The following is a 21,491-nucleotide window of genomic DNA, read 5'->3' as shown; positions in this document are numbered from 1 at the left end:
TTTTCTTTGTGGAAGTTTAAAAATTACTAATTTGATCTCTTATAGGCCAAGTCATATTTTCCATTTCTTCTTATATCAGTATTTTGTGTATTCCTGGGAATTTGTGCATTTCATTTATCTATTTTGTTAGCATAGTCCATAGTATTCCCTTATAATCCTTTTCATATCTGTAAGTTTCGTGTCTCCTCTGTTGTTCCTGTTTTAGGTAATTTGAGTCTTTTCTCTTTTTTCCCTTGGCTGGTCTAACTAAAGCCTTGTCAATTTTGTTGATATTTTCAAGGAAACAACTTTTGGTTTATTGATGTTTTTTTCTGTTGTTTTTCTGTCTGCTGAAAACCAATAATAAAGAGAAAAACCTTATAAAGCAGCCGGAGGAAAACAAGACGCTTTGCATATAGAGGAAGAGGAAGCCCTCCAATACAGAAGATGAGGACACTACACTTAAAATGGATGCATTGAATTTCTTATAAAAATTTGTTCTTTTTTAAAAAAAAAGCACGTTTCCTTTGGGCCTAAATACTGTCAGTTTGATCTCTGCATGAGACAGTATGCTTTACAGGGAAGAACACTTTCCCTGTCCCCGAATTCCCAGACAATACCATGTCCCGGAGTTCTTCTTGGTGGAAGTGATGGTTTTTACTTCTAGTACAAAAGGAAAAAACAACAGCAAAAAAGCAGGCCCTGCTGAGTGTAGGCAGGAGTCTGCACTGATTATGATGCTTTTAGGGAATTTTTTTTTCTCCCTTCTTTTAGCCCTAATCCAGTCATTATCAACCTCAGCTGCACTTTAGAATCAGCTGGGGAGCTTTAAAAAACTACTGAAGCCCATCTCCATCCTAGACCAACTTAACTTTAGAATCAGATGGTGGAGCCAGCCATCTGAGAGGGGGGCGGGGTGTGTGTGTGTGTGTGTGTGTGTGTGTGTGTGTGTGTGTGTGTAAATGTAAAATACATGTATGTGTATATATAAATATAAAATATATGTGTATATTTTGTGTATATATAAATATAAAATATATATGTATATTTTATATGTATGTATATATGTATGTTGTGGTTTTTTAACTTACGTGAAAACTTTTAAATATATACTGAAGTGGCGAGAATAGTGATCTTTAAACTGGGGATATGAGGACACCCAGGGGTGAAGGATTCTCCAGGGGATCAGCTTTAGCTGAATATCCAGGGTAGAATTGACACCCCAAATATACTTTGTCCAGTTTCCCCACCATATGAGGTGCAAAGTGGAGATGGTTCTTGGTCATGAAACAGATACTATTACACATACACGTGCACACACACTGTTGGGAGGAAAAATTTTCTTTTGTCACCTTAGGTCCTAGTGGTTGGGGCCTGTGTATTAATTGACAGCCGCCAGTTTGAAGATCACTGTCAAGGGGTTTGCAATTCTTTGCTTTAAATCAAATTTTAAGAGGGTGAGTCATAAATTTCCACTAAAATTTTACTTTTAATTAAAATTTGTCATGTTTTGATCAATTTTGTGCTACTAGTAATTGTAATGTTAACTCAATCAAAATAGTTTTTTTGAACACTTACAACCTTAAGATCATAGGAAGTGAAGTTTAAAATTTTTAAAATAAATATATACTTTTGTAGTCAAGTATGAGCAGGTGATCAGTAGTAGATCTTCAAGCATAAAAATATATCACAGTCCAATAAACTTCTTTGAAGGAAGTAGGGTGAAAGTGTAAGTTCAAAAAGAAAAAAAAAAGAATGATGTTAAGAAGAGTTAGTTCAGGGACTTACCTGGTGGCGCAGTGGTTAAGAATTCGCCTGCCAACGCAGGGGACACGGGTTCAAGCCCTGGTCCAGGAAGATTCCACATGCTGCGGAGCAACTAAGCCTGAGCGCCACAACTACTGAGCCTGCGCTCTAGAGCCCCCGAGCCACAACTACCGAGCCCACGTGCCACAACTACTGAAGCCCGCGCGCCTAGAGCCTGTGCTCTGCAACAAGAGAGGCCACCGCGATGAGAAGCCCGCGCACCGCAACGAAGAGTAGCCTCCGCTCACCGCAACTAGTGAAAGCCTGCGTGCAGCAACAAAGACCCAATGCAGCCAAAAATAAATAAATAAAATTTTTTAGAAATTCATATATTTTTAATGGATAATGACGGGTATCATATTGCTGTGGTATTTAGATTCCACTGGATTCATTTCAGAAGGTAATGTTTTATTTCCAAATGTCAAGGTTTATAATACATTGGAAATTAGATTCTTTGCAACTGCTTAAACTTGTAATGAATCATAGATGTCAACTGAAAAATGTACAAGGGAGAACATGCATTAAAAATTTTTTTTTAAGGGCTTGAGAAGGGAAAAGTGAAGATCACTGCTCTAGATGGATTGCTTCGTTTCCTTCTGGAGGGCCAAGGACCATTCACTAGAAGGTAATTTATTTTAAACCTTGTCTTCGTAGTTTAATGAAGCAGAAGTTGATTCATACTTCACAACTTCATCTGTATTAGGACTGATTACTAACAAACGCTACAAAAAAAAGTGTGCTTATGGAAATTACGTGGATGTGTTTTGTATGTGCACTGCACTTTCTATACATTCTCTGTCCGTGAGAGAGACAAATATGTCTGTATAGTACAAAGTTACTTTTGCTGTTGTCAGTACTTACCAATATAGCTTATGTCATAGCAATAATTAAATCATTGACTCTGACATCAGTCTCCAGTTCCTGTTAATTTTTAGTCTAATTATGTGACCTAACTCTGTAATCTATTTTTTTTAATTGATTTTATTTATTATCGGACCTCTTGGCAGTGAAAGCGCAGAGTTGCAACCACTGGACAGCCAGGGAATTCCCTGTTATGACTTTTATTAGCAGGAATAGCTACCAATGAAACTCACTTTGGTGTATATTGCTCACACACTATTAGAACTGCACGAAGGCCCATACACTGGATGTGCTCTTACGTCTCAGTTCCCCAAGGCTTTGCTGACACGCTTTGCGGCCAGCTTTACCTGAAGCAGAAAGTTTTCATTTCTTTACTTCTCAGTTACATTGAAGTGCATATATGTATCTTCTCAAAGATGATCATTTTATCTGTTCAAAATGGTACACATAAAATGTAAAATATGCATGAACAAAATAAAAATAAAAGTGATAATCCTGAGATCAGGAATAAATGGAGACAAGGATTTGTAGTCCTACTTTAAGCTTTATATCAATAATTCCTTTGAAATTTACATCTGGAAAAACCTATACATTTTTTAGAGCGTTTTCTTCTCCCTCAATTTATGCAATATTACTATATGACAACTTTATGGCTAGATGAGTTTAATTTTTTTTTTGAAATATAGTTGATTTACAGTATTGTTAATTGCAGGTGTATTGTGTTTTCAGGTATATGGCTAGAAGAGTTTAATTTTTCTTTTATTGAAGTATAGTTGATTTACAATATTGTGTTAAGTTTCAGGTACAAAGTGATTCGGTTATACATATCTATATAAAAAATATTTTTTAAAATTTTAAAATTAAAAAAAAATTCTTTTCCGTTACAGGTTATTACAAGATATTGAATATAGTTCCTTGTGCTATACAGTAAATCCTTGTTGTTTATTTTATATATGGTACTGTGTTCCTGTTAATCCCTCCCCTCCCTTTCCCTTTGGTAATCATGAGTTTATTTTCTATGTCTGTGAGTTTGTTTCTGTTTTGTAAATAAGTTCATTTGTACTATTTTTTAGATTCCACATATAAGTGATACCATATATTTGTCTTTGTCTGACTTACTTCACTTAATATGATAATCTCTAGTCCATACACGTTGCTGCAAATGGCATTATTTCATTCTTTTTAATGGATGAGTAATATTCTATTGTACATATGTACCACATCCTCTTTATCCATTCACCTGTTGATGGACAGTTAGGTTGCTTCCATGTCTTGGCTATTGTAAATAGTGCTGCTATGAACGCTGAGGTGCATGTATCTTTTCAAGTTAGAGTTTTCGTCTTTTGCAGATATATGCCCAGGAGTGGGATTGCTGGATCATATGGTAACTCTATTTTTAGTTTTTTAAAGAACCTCCATACTGTCCTCCATAGTGGCTGCACCAGTTTACATTCCCACCAACAGTGTAAGAGGGTTCCCTTTTCTCCACACCCTCTTCAGCAGCATTTATTATTTGTGGACTTATTATTTGTGACCCGTGTGAAGTGATACCTCGTTGTAGTTTTGATTTGCATTTCTCTAATAATTAGCGATGTTGAGAATCTTTTCATGTGTCTGCTGGCCATCTGTGTATCTTCTTTGGAGAAATGTCTCTTTAGGTCTTCTGCCCATTTTTTGATTGGGTTGTTTGTTTTTTTGATATTGAACTGCATGAGCTGTTTGTATATTTTGGAAATTAAGCACTTGTTAGGCACATCATTTGCAAATATTTTCTCCCAGTCGGTAGGTTGTCTTTTTGTTTTGTTTATGGTTTCCTAGAAGAGATTAATTTTTTTGAAGAGGTTTTTATTGTGAAAAATGAGAAAAAGAAAAAACACCCATGAATTAACAGAATAGATTATTCAAAACCAAGATTACCTGAAACAGAGAAGTGGAAAAAAGGACATTGATAAATAAAATCTGTGGCATATCCCAATGCACTTTTGGTATACATAGATACTCAAAATAAAATTTATCATTATTTTTAACAACTCAATCCCTTCAATAAATAGTTGCCTTGAAATATGACCATAAAAGATAGCTAGAAGTAGATATAAGCATCTTCATGTTTAATACATTTTAAAGAAGCAGCATAAATTCCTTTATTACACATAAATTATCATTTTAAATAATTTAAAATAACATTTTATTATTAAGCATGAAGCAAAATTGTTGAAAGATGTTGTCTCATTATCCTTCCAATCTCCAGTTAATCAAGGCCTTATTCAGTATCCACTAGGGCTCAGCACACCCAAAAATAGTTTTTTTTCTTTTTTTTTTTTTTTTTTTGCGGTACGCGGGCCTCTCCCTGTTGTGGCCTCTTCCGTTGCGGAGCACAGGCTCCGGACGCGCAGGCTCAGCGGCCATGGCTCACGGGCCCAGCCGCTCCGCGGCATGTGGGATATTCCCGGACCGGGGCGCGAACCCGTGTCTCCTGCATCGGCAGGCGGACTCTCAACCACTGCGCCACCGGGGAAGCCCCAAAAATAGTTTTTAATGATGTACAAAAACAGATCCAGTTAAGGCTTTGTTGTGATTGTTATATGTTATACTGTTATACGCTATTTTTCAGAGCTATATTGAAACATATTAGCTCAATTAATATTTCTGTCTCACTTTATAGAAAATAAATTTCACTTATCAGTGAAAAGGAGGCAAAAGGCAAAAATAAAAAAAGAAAGAGAAAGAGACATTTAGCATTGATCAAGACGTAAGCCTCGGAACCTCTTTTTCAGAAAGCAGTGGAGATTAGCAAGAATGGAAATGAAAAAAATAAGAAAATTGAATTCTCAGTGTTGACACACTTCCTAAAAAGTAAGATAATTAAAAGCAGCTTTAAAAAAAATTTTTTTTTTTTTTTATTTACTTTTGGCTGCACTGGGTCTTCATTGCTGTGCGTGGGCTTTCTCTGGTTGCGGCGAGCGGGGGCCGCTCTTCACCGTGGTGCACGGGCCTCTCATTGCGGTGGCCTTTCCTGTTGCGGAGCATGGGCTCCAGGCGCACAGGCTTCAATAGTTGTGGCACGCGGGCTCAGTAGTTGTGGCTCACGGGCTTAGTTGCTCCGCGTCATGTGGGATCCTCCCGGACCAGGGCTCCAACCCGTGTCCCCTGCATTGGCAGGTGGATTCTCAACCACTGCACCACGAGGGAAGCCCAAAGGCAGCTTAAAAAAAATTTTTTTTTCTATTTTAATTTTTAAACTTTCGTTGCACCTGGTCTTAGTTGCAGCAGGCAGGCTCCTTAGTTGTGGCTCTCTGGCTCCTTTAGTTGCGGCCTGTGGACCCCTTAGTTGTGGCATGAGAACTGTTCGTTGTGGCATGCATGTGGAATCTAGTTCCTGACCAGGGATCAAACCCGTGTCCCCTGCATTGGAAGGCAGATTCTTAACCACTGCGCCACCAGGCAAGTCCCCTAAAGGCAGCTTAAAAATATTTTTTTTACCTGAAGTATAGTTGATTCACAATGTTGTGTTAGTTTCTGGTGTATAGCAAAGTGATTCGGTTATACATATATATTTTCTTTTTCATATTCTTTTCCATTATGGTTTATTACAGGATAATGAATATATTCCCTGTGCTGTACAGTGGGGCCTTGTTGTTTATCTGTTTTGTACATAGTAGTTTGTATCTGCTAATCCCAAACTCGTAATTCATCCCTCCCCTCCCCCACCTGCTTCCGCCTTTGGTAAGCCTTTGGTAACCGTAAATTTGTTAAAGGCAGCTTTAAACAAAAAGGTGGTGAATGGATTAATACCAAGACCAGCCCCTAGTCTCCCAGTAGCTCACCTACTTCGTGCTGTCCAGCACTCAGCCCTCCCTGGGACACAGCATCCTTCCTCTCTTCCTGTCCCTTCCTCCTCCTCCCCATGCTTCCTCAGCGTGTTCTTAGTAGGAAAACAATATGATTTAGTACCTCACGCTAACTGATCAGTCGCCGGTGGACAGGCTTAATCTCTCTTGCTACACGTTAGCACCAGATTTGTTATTCACTATAAGGAATGGCCCCTCCAACTGCATTCCTCCCTCTCCCAAAGAACAGGGAACTGAAGTCAGAGAAGTTCAGGAGAGGGCAGGGTTGGGCGGTCCAGTCTTTAGGGTTCTCCACAAACGACTCCCAACTCTGCTTTCTGCTCTAAAGCATCTTTGTCACTGAGCAGAGGATGCTGTGCTGGGCCATCATTGCAGATCCAGCAACATCTCTCCTCCCTCCCCTCAGAAGGGGGGATACATATTGTTCCATAACCCTTTGCCAGCGGGAACCATTATGTTTCCCTAGGGGGAGGCAGCTGCCTGAGGTGTGGGAGGCGGGAGAGGGGCAGCAGCCACCCTTCACCTCTGGCAGGAGAGTGGACATTCGGGGGAGGTGGTAGCTGTTTTTCCTGCACCGGCTGGGATGTGAGGCTGCAGCTCTTCTGAGGAGCTCCTGCCACTCTCTTCCTTGGTGCTGTTGACTTCTTGGCTTCCTGAGATTCCCTCGTTTCCCCAAAGACCTCAGGGCAGTTCCTTGACCTTCACTTGCCCAGCCTTTCGGAAGGGGAAGGTTGTGGAAGCACCTGCTCCCTCCCTGCTTTCGGTTTTCCTGCTGGAGCTCTGGCTGATAGGGGCGGTTTGGCTGACTTGCTTGTTCTCTGCTGTCCTCAGAGTGAGTTGTTAGTTTTCCCACCAAGAATGCAAACCAGTGATGACTCTGGATGTGCTCTAAATTTGTAATAAAGCACATTTCTTGGTATTTCCTAGTCATTTTATACACTTTCCTTGAAATCTCCCACACCCCGTCCCGGAAAAACTCAAGAAAGCAAAGGAAAGCACCATCACTGTCGTTAAATGTTTTCATTTATCAAAGCTGCTATTGTTGCTATTGTGTCTTCCTTCAAACCAGAATTGTGACAAAGGGCAATTAGTTTTAGAGAAAGTGAAGAAAGGTAGGAAGGTTGCTTTAATTTTTCCCAAACCTGGCTGGAGGGGAAATGCACATATCCTTCCAGTTTATGAAACAGGCGTCGGATCTTTATTAAACTGGCCAGCAGAAGAAGGTCATCCCCGTTCAGGTATCGGAATGCTGGAATCTCTTTAGGGTTTGGTAGCTTTTCAGGAAAGAGAGAAGGGACGCTCAGGGTCCAGGGTGGAAATGGTGACTGCAGAAGCAGGAGGTGGGTGGAGGCGAGAGGCGACACTAATTTGGGGCTGGATTCCCTCTTGAGTCTAATTATCTATAAATAGGGTCAGTGGTGTTAATTCTAATCCGAACGGGAATGAGTTGAGATGCTCTGGAGATTTGAGAGACTAGAGCAGGCCAGACCACACAGAAATCGGATACTTTCTTTCAAATGCTTACCATGTATTCAAGTCATTTACCGGCATCTGCTGGGGGAAGCACAGAGATGCTGCAGGCACCCCGTCCCTGGGACATGCCCAGTGCGGAGAGCGCGGTCGGTGCGGGCCTAGAGGCTGGGAAGGCCCTGGGCTGGGCTTTCCAGAAGAGGCCGGGATGACTTAAGGCTCCTTTCCTTCTCCTAAAGCGCGCCCCAATCTCGGGGAGGCCATTCCACACGAACCCCCCCACTTCCTTACGGCCTTGAGCGATTCAGGCTGGTGCTGTCTCCTCGCAGCTGCGGCAAGGTCAAGGGTCTGTGAGGGCAGCCTCGCCTGAGTTGTGTCCAAGCTGCGGCTTCGGAGGCAGCCCAGGAGGGCAGCGTGGCCTCGGCGGGGCGGGGCGGGGCGGCGCGGGGCGGAGCTAAATGCAAGCCCACCTACCACCTCCTGCAAAGCTGAGTGACCTCTTACCTGCCTGAGACGTGAGAGCTCGCAGCATCTTCCTGCACTTTTATCCCTCCCCGCTTTGGAAGGGAGGAAGGGGGGGTGGGGAGGAGGATGAGATGGCTGCGTAATGAGGATGGATCTCCATTTTTAGTTTTCCTTCGATCCCAAATCCCAGAAAATGTCAGAAAACATTTTCAGAGAGTAAATCAGGAAATAGGAAAGTTGTTTTATCAGCAGGAATAATCTTAAGGAATTCCTGAAAATCAAGCAGCAGCTGGGACCACATCCGTAGAGAGATAAATGACCAGATGGAACCACTAATCCCAAACACACACATTCTGAGCTCAAAGTCGACAGCAATGGGAGGAGGAGAAGCCTTGAGGTAAATATTGCCATGGTCCCCCGGCCTCCCCTTTGTGTTGAGCCGCGGTGCCCACAGGCTGAGGCTGGAAGCCTGGCGCTGGAGCTCGCCTTCCACCCCTCAGCAGCACATGCCACTCCTCCACAGTTAGCAGGACACTTCGGTAAGGAGACCATGCAGGAAAACGGATTCTCAATGAGAGGCACCAGATTTACCTATCAGAGATGCTAATATTCAGGGAAACAGACCTTAGAATATAGATATATGTGTGTATATATATATATATATATATATATATAGTTAATATTTTCTGAGGGATTTGGGATAATTATTGTTGTCAAGGAAAATAAATAACTAGAGGATTTGGAACTTAGTTCTATGCATATAGAAAAAAAGATAACGTTAATTTTAGAATAACCATTAAAATATAACGTATTAAAAGATCAAGTCTGTTAGGTTGAGGAAAGCAACAAAAAGTTAGATGTGTTTGCAGGGACACATCTAACTCAAAACTACATAAAAGTTGCACATCAAAGGATGAAAAATGTATGAAGCCAATGCAAACTAAAAGAAAGCAGGTGTAGCAATTTAACATCATATGAAGTAGCATTTAAGGCAAAGACCATTAAGAGGGAAACTGGGAATAATACAATATTGATGACATTAAAATTTTTTGTCAAAATAGAAACAACCCTCAGTGATATGCTGAGTCATGTAATGGGCACAGCTGAAGTGCAAATAAGTGAGGTGGCCCAGGGCTGAAAAGTATAACTCACGATGAAGATAGTCGACACCTTTAATTTCCTAACCATAGAGCTTCAAAACAGATAAAGCAAAACCTGATAGAAATTGTAGGAAAAATGTACTAATTCAGTCATATTGGGAGACCTTCATACATCTCTCAAATAAATCAACCATATAAAAAGAAAAGGATATAGAGATAAGTGTAAATAGAACATTTAGACATATACAGTTTTGTGCTAATAAACAGTAAACCTTTTGGGGGGGTGTCAAATATACATGGAACAGTCATAAATTATGTCATCAACCACCAAGAAAGTATCAGTACATTTTAAACAGCAGGGAAAAAATACAAGCCATATTCCTTGACCAATTAGAAGTTAACAAGAAAAGGATAGAAAATTTAAGAAATCTATTTGAAAATTCAATAACTACTGAGTTGAAGAAATCAGAGTACAAATCATAAACCCTTTAGAGGTGAAGGAAAATGGGAGCCCTACATGTTACAACCTGTGGCATATATATATGGCCAAAGGGGCACTCAGTGCCAGCGTAGGGGTGGGGGTCGTGTGAGTTTACACGGGGTGGTCAGGAAAGGACGCCATGAGCAGAAACCTGAGGGAAGTGCATCAGCTATGTGCTAAATGGGGGAGGAATATTTTAAGTTGAGTGAATAGCAAGTGCAAAAGCCCTGTGGCAGCGACATGCCTGGTATTGTCTAGCAACAGCAAAAAGGCCAGGGTGGCTGAAACAGAGTGGGTAGGAAAAGAGGACTACAGAGGGAATGTTAATAGAAGGAAGTCCAGATCACATACAGTATTGCAGTTATAGGATCTTGGCTTTTACTCTGAGTAAGGTTAGAAGGCACTAGTTTTGACCAGACTTTTGTTTTCAAAATATCACCCCCACTATCGTGGCAGAATTGACTTTGGGAAGACCGGAAGCAGGGAGACTTAGGAGGAGGCTACTGTAATAATTTAAACAAGAGATGGATTAGGTACATGAGGCAGATAAGGGTGGTAGTATTGAAGGATACCAGGAGTGTTAGAGTCTGGAGATATGTTGGCGGTAGAGTTTATAGGACTTGCAGATCAAAGACGTGGGGTTGTGAAACACGAGGGTAGCAACCCCAAAGATTTGGGTCTGGGCAACTGAAAGAAAGCAGTTGCCATTTCCTAAGATGGAGAAAACCCAAGGTAGAGCACACTTTCAAATGTCATTTTGCTCTGTGAAGTTTCTAATGCCCTTTAGACACCAGATGGAGATGGAGGGTTGGAATCAGATCTGCAAGTTTAGAGTTCCTGGGAGATCCACCTGGAGATAAATGAAGGGGTTATCAGCAAGCAGATGGTATTTCAGGACAGAAAACTAATGAGATCACCTAGGGAGTGAGTATAGCTAGAGAAGAGATGAGCCCAACGACAAGCCCTGGAGCCCCTCAATATTTAGAAAAAGGCAGGGGTGAAGAAAATAGGCAAAGAAAAATGAGGAGGAGTAGCCCTTGAGGTAGAAGTAAAATCAAGGGAGAGTAGGTCCCGGAAGCAAGGGAGGAGATTCTTCTAGGAGGAGGAAGTGACCACCTGTGCCCAATGCCACTGAGAAGGCATTAGACTCAACATAAATTAACTGTAGTACATAAGAAATATTACATAGCAACAGAATAGACAAATATGCTTGGATATGTAGACATGAAAGGACCTAACACATGTTAAATGGAAAACAAAAACAAATAGAACAAGCCTAATAATGCAATCAGTGTAGTCTGATCCAATTTTTATTTTAAAAAGATGTATGTGAATAATTTATAAGTACATAGAAAAGAGAAGTACACACCAAATTTTCAGTGGTGATTGCCTTTGGGAAGAGAATTAGAATAGAAGAAAGGATGAAGGGGGTTATCTCATTTTTTTACTCTCTATGTTTCTGTATTATTTGAATCTTCAAATATGAGAATGTATTCACATATCACTTTTGGAATTTTAAAAAAATGAAAGGGTGATCATGAGGATGATGAGAAAAGCAATCATTTTTAACATCAAATTCTTTCTTTTGCACCAACTCTTTTTTCTGATTAAAATTCATTTCGAAGGAGGGAGGTGAGGAGAAAGAGAAAGAGCATTTTTGACATTTTTTGGGAAAAATGCATTTACCATGAATGTAATGAACCAAAAAAAAGGCTATATTGTAAATTTCTAACCAAGGAAGAAGCTTGTTTGGAGCCTGACAGCTGACTGCAGTAGCTAGACTGACTGGAAGTAGCTCAAATAGTGCTTAGCACATTGTAGCCCCTTCCTTCCTCCATGTTGGCTGAATTTGAAGTCTCCTTTTTGTTTGGTGTTTATGAAATATCCCTGCCTGTGTGGAGTCCTGAAGTCATATTTCCACTTACTTAAACGTCTAGACTTTTTAGAAGCTGAAGACATCTTTGAAGTTTGGAACAGTCTCTTCCTTGAAGAATTGATGAAACAAGGTCCTCAGAGTTTAGGGGACTTATTCAAAGTCACATACTATATATGCTCTATATGTGACATAGATCTCTATTTATACCTTGCTCTACATGCCTATATATATTTCAGCTTTACTGAGGTATAACTGACAAACTCTACATCTCTATTGAGCTATCATTTGCTAAGTACTTAGTCAGTTCCAAGCACCATGCTAAGTACTTTGCATTCTCATTGAATCTTCATGGCAATCTGTAAGAGAGAGGAATCATTATCCCCATTTTGTAGAGGAGGGAACTGAAGTTCAAGTTCAGCCACTTAGCTAAGTGGCAGAGCTGAGGTTTGAAACTACGTCTCTGTAACCCGAAGTCTGTGTTCTTAACTGTTGTGCAGCATTGCTGGTCACTGAGAGTGTACTCTGGGCCATGTCCTGGGCAGGATAAAGGAATCAGTAAGACAGATTCTGTCCTGCAGGAGCTCACCATCCAGTAGGAAAGACAGCCATGAAGGCAAGTAAGGCACATGGTTCAGCAAGTGCAGGGACAGAGGTGAGTACACGGACAACCCAGAGAAGGACATTTTCGACCCTGATTGGACAAAGGGCTAGGAGCTCTGGGAAGTGTTTCCAAGGAGATGGGGCTTGTGCTGGGTCTTGAACATGGTCAAAACCCAGGTCTCCTGACTCAGCCAGGGGCTTTCTGCTAGAGCACAGAGAAAACCAAACCCAATACAAAATCCCAAAAGCAAACCCCCAAAGCTGCACTACCTCAGTCAGAGAGTAAACACTATCAGTAAATGTTGTTTGGAATCAAGTCTGAACTAAAAGGAATTTCTGAGGAAGAAAAAAGTAAGGTTGCCTCAATTCCGTATGAAACTTTCACTATATGTTTTTTCATTGAACTCCAAAATTCACAGTAGTGCATGGTGGATTACACACAAGTATATAGTCTATCAGTAATAACACTAACAAACATTGTTTTACTCTTATTATTCTAAATGCTTTCAACTGTTTATAAAAATGTACCTACCTTCACTTTGGTTCCGACACTGATTCTTGCCTGTTGGCCCATTGCTAGAAAAGTGATTGAAATCTTGTCTTGTTCTAAGATGCGGATTCCAACATAATGGTTCAAAGCCAGAAAGACAGGTTTAAATGAAACGAAGGGTGAGGAAGTGACGGAACTTGACCAATTCCAAGCCCTTATTCTGTTGCCGGCTTGATCCGAATATTGACCGCCCAAGATATTGATGAATACCCTGGGTAGAAAGGAAATTAAAAATCATAAACAGTAACATTATACTTCAACCTTGAACTAGCCCGGTCACTTGCTAACCAAAGGGAGTAGCAGTTTATACTAGCCAATAGCATATGAATAGTGGAAAACCTCAGGTAATCTTAGGAGCAATAATACTGTGACCGAATTCTATACTAATTTGAAGTACTGGGTATGGTTTAAGATGTAGTAATAAACCAAAACGGGTCCAAAGGCTGGGACCAGGATGGTAAAGCGATCTGGAAAATGATGTGCTGCGGAGGATGAAGAGGGAGCACAGAAGGTTTAGTTTGGATAAGAAGAAACACAGGAGAGCAGGCTCTACCTGGAAGAGGGGAGGGGACTGGTACTTACATTTTCCCTGTGTCAAAATGAAGATCGGTGAGTGTAAGTTCTGGGAAAGGCCCAATTGGCCTCAGTACAGAGACCTGTTTTCTAACAGTACCCAGCAACTGGGGGCCAGGAGTCCTTCTAGGAGGCCTCTCATCAGGGCCAGCGTGGGCAGGAGAGGCTCAGGGATCCTCTCTGAGATCACTATGGTTTAGAAGAGTTTGGTAATGGAGCGGAAGGGGAGGCCAGCAGGGCCTCCCCAGTCTCTTAGAGTTGTTAATGCCCCACTTTACCACCTTACCTACAGATGTAGCCCTGCACAATCTGAGAGCTAGAGGCACTAGTGACTGCCATCCTACTCCATGAGCTCCTGTGCATACCCTCTCACTTTCTTCCATCTGGGGTCCCCATCTCTTCCTCGAGGAGAGAGGATAGGTGGAGTTCTGGGTACTTAGCTGGCTTAATTTGATAATAAATTATTTTTTTTAAACCAGATGAATTGGCCATGAGGGCTCCCTAGAGTAAGATAACTCACATCGTCTTTTCCCAGCTTTGACGAGTGGCAGTTATCTGACAACAGAAGTACAACTGAGAAATTGAGGTGATTACCTTTGTATCTGGGAGGAGGGAGATTTAGTTTTATCTTGGTACGTGGGTGAAATAACATTTGGCTAAAATTACCTAGATAAATTGTTTATTTAATAAACTTTCTTTGAGTCTATGCCATGTACAGATACATGTTATGTAGTGGCAAAGATGCAGGGTGTGCCTTCAAGGGACTTCAGTCCCGCAGGGGAGGTGGGCTTGCTATACAAGAAGCAGCGAGAGGGGCTATGAGAGTGTCAAGGAGTCATGTCAGAGGGCCCAGGAGTTCAGTCGGTGGCTGGGAGGTCTTTGCTGGTAAAGGGAGAAGTCCTAGAAGCCAGTGAATATCTGGTGACAGTTGATCTATTGCCCCACCAGATGTGATGCAGAGCTGCTACTGAACCCTGAAGGATAAGCAGAAAGTCTCCAATAGACTTGGAGGTAATGGATTGACTACTGCTTTGAACTAAAAGTACAAATATCTCCCTGTGTCCTAACTTTGTCAAGTACTGGCAGAGTGTTCAAACTTTTGTCAATTAGTGGCAGAGTGTCTCAAGATAAGATTGTTATACCTGTAAATAAGTTAAAGGGAGAGAATATCTCTTTCTGAAAACCTTCAAAAGATTAAATTGTATTTGAAGTTAGAACCCAAATTTCACTTTCTCAGACTAAATGAAATAATATGAAGTCACAGAGTGTATAAGTAGTAGATCGAAGGCATTAGGACCTTCATTTCTCTAGAGATTTTGTTTGTATATTATTGTTGTTGGTTGTGGCTATGGGAAGCCTACTTATTAGGGATATATCTCAAACAGTAACAACACAGTATGGCAGCTGTCCATTGCGAATTATTTCCATAGATGAAGCCGGGATAACATTATCAGGGCATAGCCTCTAGAGAAACTTCCTGGGTTCATATCTCAGATCCCTAGGATGGCCATATAATTTATTTAGAGATTTTTTTCTAATATTAAAATTGTATAGTTTATATTTTCTTTCTGTTTATAGAAAAAAATATGATGAGCTTTGTTTTGCATAGTTGCCTGTGATTTTTCCACTAAGCAGGATATGGAATGACATAAATCAAAAATTTATCTGAGTTGAACATTACTATCTAAAGACCACTAATGTAAATAAATCTTCTTAAAGCTATTTTTGTCCTTCTGGTTATAAGATGAATAAGATCTGGGTATCTAATGTATAGCATAGTGATTATAGTTAACACTGTATTATAAACCTGAAAGTTGCTAAGAGAGTATATCTTAAATGTTCCCAACACAAAAAAAGAAATGGTAATTATGTGACATGTTGCCGGTGTTAGCTAATGCTATAGAGGTAATCATTTTGCACCATATAAGTGTATCAAATCGACACGCTGTACACTTTTAACTTACACAGTATATGTCAATTATATCTCAATAAAGTTGAAAAAATAAAAGGAAAAATAAAATTTCACAAAACCCGAGAAACAAAATGACAGCAGGAGGAACCTAGAAGCCTACCAGACATTTCCATTGGGATGATAGCAGGAACTTCTACCCGAAGAATCTAGCACTGCCAGGATTGCAGGGTTAGTGGGCATGTCTTCTTGGACTATGCAAGTGAAGCCATTTATCTTATTGGGCACTCGGATGATGGCTAGGTTTCCAGATGGGTAGCTGAGATCAGGTAAGGTCATTTGAGTTATTCTAATGGTCTTTATACTGGGAATAAATTCAATTTACAAGAGAGCCCTTTGAAACTATAAAGCATTCTGAAAATGGGGGGGTTATTACAAAATAATTTCATGCTTTTTATGTGGCTCAAAATATATTTATGAGACACAAAAATCCTCAACAAAAATACCAGCAAATGGAATCTAACAACATATAAAAAGGATTATGTACCACGACAAAGTGGAGTTTATCCCAGGAATGCAAGGTTGGCTTACCATCTAAAAATAAATTAATGAAACATACTATATTGATAGAATAAAGAGCAAAAAACAGATGATCATCTCAATAGATGCAGAAAAAGCATCTGACAAAATCCAATACCTTTTCATGATAAATGACTCAGTGAATTAGGAATAGCAGGGAGCCTCCTCAACCTGATAAAGAATGTCTAACAAAACCCCAGAGCTAACATCATACTTAATGATGAAAGACTAGGTGTTTTCCCCCTAAGATCAGGAACTAAACAAAAATGTTCACTCTTTCCACTGCTGTTCAACCTCACGCTGGAGGTTCCAGTCAGGAAAATTTTGTGAAAGAAAAAGAAATGAAGACATTGAGATTGGAAATGGAAGAAGTAAAACTATCTCTATTTGCAGATAACATGCTCTTGTATACAGAAAATCCTAAGGAATCCACAAAATAATGTTAGAACTAACAGAAGAGTTCAGTAGGGTTGTAGGCTAAAAGATCAATATATAAAAGTAAGTTGTATTTCTATACACTAGCAGTGAACATTTTGAAAATGAAATTAAAATAATTCCACTTACAATAGCATCAAAAAGTATAAAATATACTGAGGATAATTCACTAACTGTTAATATTCAGTCCTATCTCAGCTGATCGGAAGTCCAGAGGTGAAGTAAACACAAAATTGATTCTGAATCATTTTGAAAATCGGCCATAGCCTTCAAAGGAGTGAAAACGAATTAAAGCCAGGGCAGGAAATGATAACTAATGATACAACCTGGGGAAGTTATTTAAAATTTTTTGATATAATTAAAACAAAAAACCTACACTCTTTCTCAAAGGGCCTAGGGAACTAAAACTTCATTACACTTCCTATGCCATGAAAGCCATTTTTCTGGTTTCTTACTGGGGTTTGACTAAACATTTAGGCAACTATGACTAAAAATGACTTTCTCCTACACAATGAGGCCCTTAGTTTGCCAAAAAGTCCTTCTCATTTCATAGTTTTGTTTTGTTTTACTTTCCTGGAGATATTAAATGGCCTTTGTGTCAAAATAGCAAATGGTCTGATCATCAGGCAGAAGTTCAAGTGATCAATAACTGAGTGTTCCATAAAATGGATATTGAATTTTTGTATTAAAAAAATAACATGCTGCTCATGGATGTGTAAACTGGTACACATTTTCTGGGGGGCAAAATCTATTAAACCTTTAAAATGTCCATAATTTCTTACCCAGAATTTCTATCCCTAGGTATTTAATTCAAGGAAGTAAGTGATAAGTGTGCAGCGAAGTATGCACAAAGCTGTTCATGTAGCTGTTGTATAAAACAGCCAAAAATTGTGAAACCACCTTTGATTAGTAATAGGGGATAGATGAAAGGAATTACAGTATATCACTGTGATGGAATGCCATGTGCTTATAAAGATGGTGTTGTATCTATATTTATTGCATATTATATACTCATAACATTTGAGTACTTATTGTATAATATTTATTGTATAATATTATGTAAAGGGAGCAAGTTACAAAATATGAATAACTAGTTGAAGAATTAATTTTTAAAGAATTATATAATTACTCATAGGAAAAAAGTAAGGCAAGATGTATAAAAAGATGTTAACAGCTTTGCTCTGGGTGGTAGGATTTGGTAATAACTATTTTTTTTCCTTCATATTTTTCAATCTGTTTTTTCTTTATCTTTCTTTTTGTGAAGAAATAAAGCTAACGAAAATAAGTTGTTGAAAGAAAGGATACAATATTTGTGTTGTCCCGTCTGGAAATGCAGTCAGAAACTTGCTCCCATGTTTGTAGTGCTTTTCAAAGAGCTCATTTGTCATGATCTATACACCGTAGAAAACAAAAGGACAGTTACATGATGACAACAGACATCCTCTGCTTGCTAGACACTCACCCAAACCATTGTTTAACTTAAATTTTTGATCCTGAATCAGCAACAGGGAACAATCCTTAGGAATCATTAAAGATTGTCCCTAACCCCTGCAGATAACCTGATTAAACCTTTCTGGCAGGAATCTGACATTACTTATCTGTTTGAAGAGTGTTTTTTTGTCTTTATTTAAAAATTAAAAACAATTTTTATTCAATAGAACAAGATAGAAGAGAGTGCTCAGGCTTCAGTCAGAATTATATTTTAAGTAATCGTCATCATAACAGCAAACACGTAAAAAGAACTTATCATATGGTAGGTATTTTTTTTAATTGAAGTACAGTTAATGTGCAATATTATAGAAGTTTCAGGCGAACAACAGTGATTCACAATTTTTAAAGGTTGTACTTCATTTATAGTTATTATAAAATATTGGCTATATTCTCTGTGTTGTACAATATATACTTGTAGCTTATCTATTTTATACATAGCAGTTTGTACCTCTTAACCCCCTACCCCTATCTTGCCTCTCCCCACTTCCCTCTCCCCACTAGAAAATACTAGTTTGTTCTCCATGTCTGTGAGTCTGTTTTCTTTTTTGTTATATTCACTAGTTTGTTTTCTTTTAGGTTCTACATATAAATGATATAATGCAGTATTTGTCTTTCTCCAACTTACTTCACTTAGCCAAATACCCTCCATCCATGTTGTTGCAAATGGCAAAATTTCATTCTTTTTTATGGCTGAGTAGTATTCCCATATATATGTGTGTATGTGTCATATATATATATATATATATATATGATATATACACACTATCTTCTTTATCTGTCTGTTGATGGACACTTAGTTTGCTTCCATATCTTGGCTATTGTAAAAATTGCTGCTATGAACATTGAGGTGCATGTATCTTTTCGAATTAGTGTTTTCATTTTTTTCAGATATACACCCAAGAGTGGAATCGCTGGGTCATACAGTAGTTCTATTTTTAGTTTTTTGGAACCTCCATACTGTTTTCTACAGTGGCTGCACCAATGTACATTCCCACTAACAGTGCACAAGGGTTCCCTTTTCTCCACATCCTTGTCAACATTTGTTATTTGTGTTCTTTTTGATGACAGCCATAATGACAGGTGTGAGGTGATATCTCATTGTGGGGTTTTTTTTGTTTGTTCGTTTGTTTTTTGTGGTACGCGGGCCTCTCACCGCCGCGGCCTCTCCCGCTGTGGAGCACAGGCTCCGGACGCACAGGCCCAGCGGCCATGGCTCATGGGCCCAGCCGCTCCGCGGCATGTGGGATCCTCCTGGACTGGGGCACGAACCTGTGTCGCCTGCATCGGCAGGCATACCCCCAACCACTGCGCCACCAGGGAAGCCCCTCATTGTGGTTTTAATTTGCATTTCCCTGATGATTAATGATGTTGGCCATCTGTATGTCTTCTTTAAAAAAATGCCTATTCAGGTCTTATGCCAATTTTTCAATCAGGTTTATTTTTTATTTATCTACTTTTACTTTATATGCATATTGTTATAAAGACAAAAGAAGATTAAAAAAAAAAACAACCCAGCACTAGCACAGTGGAGATATTCTGTGTCCTGGTTGTAGTGGTGTTTGCATAACTGTCAAAATTAATGGAGCTGTACATATAAGAAGGTGAGTTTTACTATAAATTATACTTCAATAAACTGACTTTACACTCCAGTATAAGCTGCAGCATCTGGTGTCTTTTCAAGGTTGCTCTTGAAGTTCATTTGAGAAAAACACTAGTGGAATATGGGAAGATGAAGAAAGAAATACAAATAGATATTCCTTGTTGTACCTCTAAGCTTAACTATTTTACTTTCTATGTAATACTCAATAGGGGAATGAATTTGTAGCCAACAATGTTTTATTTTTTTATTTTTTATAGACATGTCTTTTTTAAAAAATTAACTTATTTTGGCTGCATTGGGTCTTCGTATTAACTTATTTTGGCTGCATTGGGTCTTCGTTGCTGCGGGCGGGCTTTCTCTAGTTGCGGCGAGCGGGGGCTACTCTTTGTTGCGGAGCACGGGCTCTAGGCATGTGGGCTTCAGTAGTTGTGGCTCGCGGACTCTAGAGCGCAGGCTTAGTAGTTGTGGCGCTCAGGCTTAGTTGCTCCGTGGCATGTGGGATCTTCCCAGACCAGGGCTCGAACCCGTGTCCCCTGCATTGGCAGGCGGATTCTTAACCAGTTTGCCACCAGGGAAGCCCCCCATAATGTTTTAAAATGAACTAAAGATTCAGTTTAATTCTATTTCTTCCTAATCTTGAATTGTAATAAAATGGATACAAGAATTCCTAGGGCTAAACAATGAAACAATCTAAATTTTCATGTAAATGTTGCCATTTATTTTGAAAGATAATACATTTTTCACTTTTATGAAATATAAAATACATTCAGATATGCACTAAAATATGCTATTTTGTTAATGAGTAATTATAATATGAACACCCATGTTATCACCATCTGGGTCAAGAAATAGAACAATGCTGATACTCTAGAAGTTCCCTCTGTGCTACCCCAAAGTCAGTGTTCTGTAATCTCTAAACAATATAGTTTAATTTTTCCCATTTTGAATTCTACATAAATGGAATCCAACATTATGAATTTTTAATACTTTGTTTCTTTTAGTCAACATTATGTTTGTAAGATTCATACACGTCCCAGTGTGTAGTTGTAGTCCAATTACTTGCATTTGTGTATAGGATTGTATTGTATGACTTCATCATTATTTACTTATCCATTCTATTGTTAATGGATATCTGGGTTGTTCCCAGTTTTTGGCTTACAAACAGTGATACTATGAACCATCTTTTGCATGTATGCTGGTACCCAGTTACTCTCAGATCTTATACCCAGAGGTAGAATTGCTGAACCCCAAGATATGCCTGTCTCCCACTTTACAAGGTACTGCCAAAATGATTTTCAAGTTGTACCAATTTGTATTCCCACTAGAGGCAAATAATAAGGACTGTTATTCTATATCCTTTCCAACACTCAGTAGAATCAGACTTTACAATTTTTTTTTTTTTGCCAATATTATAGGTATGTACTGATCTCTAATTGTGGTTTCAATTTTCCTCTCCCAGGTTACTAATGAGGTTGAACACCTTTTCATATGTTTATTGATCATTTGAATTTTCTCCTTGGAGAAGTGGTCAAGTTTTTTTAAGTTCATTTTTCTATTAGGTAGACTTTTTTTTCGTGTGGATTTATAAAAGTTCCTTATACATTTAGGATAAAAGCCCTTTGTATATCATATGTGCTGCAAAATATCTCCCTTCTTGGCTTGTCTTTCAAATTTTAATTTTTTAAAATATTTTATTTATCTATTTGGTTGCACCAGGTCTTAGTTGCAGCAGGTGGGCTCCTTAGTTTTGGCTCACCTGCTCCTTAGTTGCAGCTCACTGGCTCCTTAGTTGTGGCATGCGAACTCTTAGTTGCGGTATGCATATGGGATCTAGTTCCCTGACCTGGGATCGAACCCGGGCCCCCTGC

General features: G+C 39.3%; 1 protein-coding gene across 1 annotated transcript in view; it reads right to left on the bottom strand.

Annotated features, from left to right (window-relative positions):
- Nucleotides 1-6,784: 6,784 nt before the first annotated feature.
- Nucleotides 6,785-21,491, bottom strand: part of ERICH6 (glutamate rich 6) — a 33,561-nt gene continuing 18,854 nt past the window's right edge. Inside the window, exons 11-14 of the mRNA XM_007100389.3 lie at nucleotides 17,838-17,923; nucleotides 15,682-15,837; nucleotides 13,019-13,247; nucleotides 6,785-7,768 (exon numbers count right to left, since the gene is read on the bottom strand). Of these exons, the coding sequence (XP_007100451.2) occupies nucleotides 7,505-7,768; nucleotides 13,019-13,247; nucleotides 15,682-15,837; nucleotides 17,838-17,923 (735 nt within the window). The 3' untranslated portion in view covers nucleotides 6,785-7,504. The remainder of the gene's footprint in view (nucleotides 7,769-13,018; nucleotides 13,248-15,681; nucleotides 15,838-17,837; nucleotides 17,924-21,491) is intronic.

The sequence above is a fragment of the Physeter macrocephalus genome, chromosome 1, assembly GCF_002837175.3.
Source record: "Physeter macrocephalus isolate SW-GA chromosome 1, ASM283717v5, whole genome shotgun sequence".
In the NCBI taxonomy this organism is placed as follows: Eukaryota; Metazoa; Chordata; class Mammalia; order Artiodactyla; family Physeteridae; genus Physeter; species Physeter macrocephalus.
This window is presented reverse-complemented; position numbering and strand designations above follow the sequence as displayed.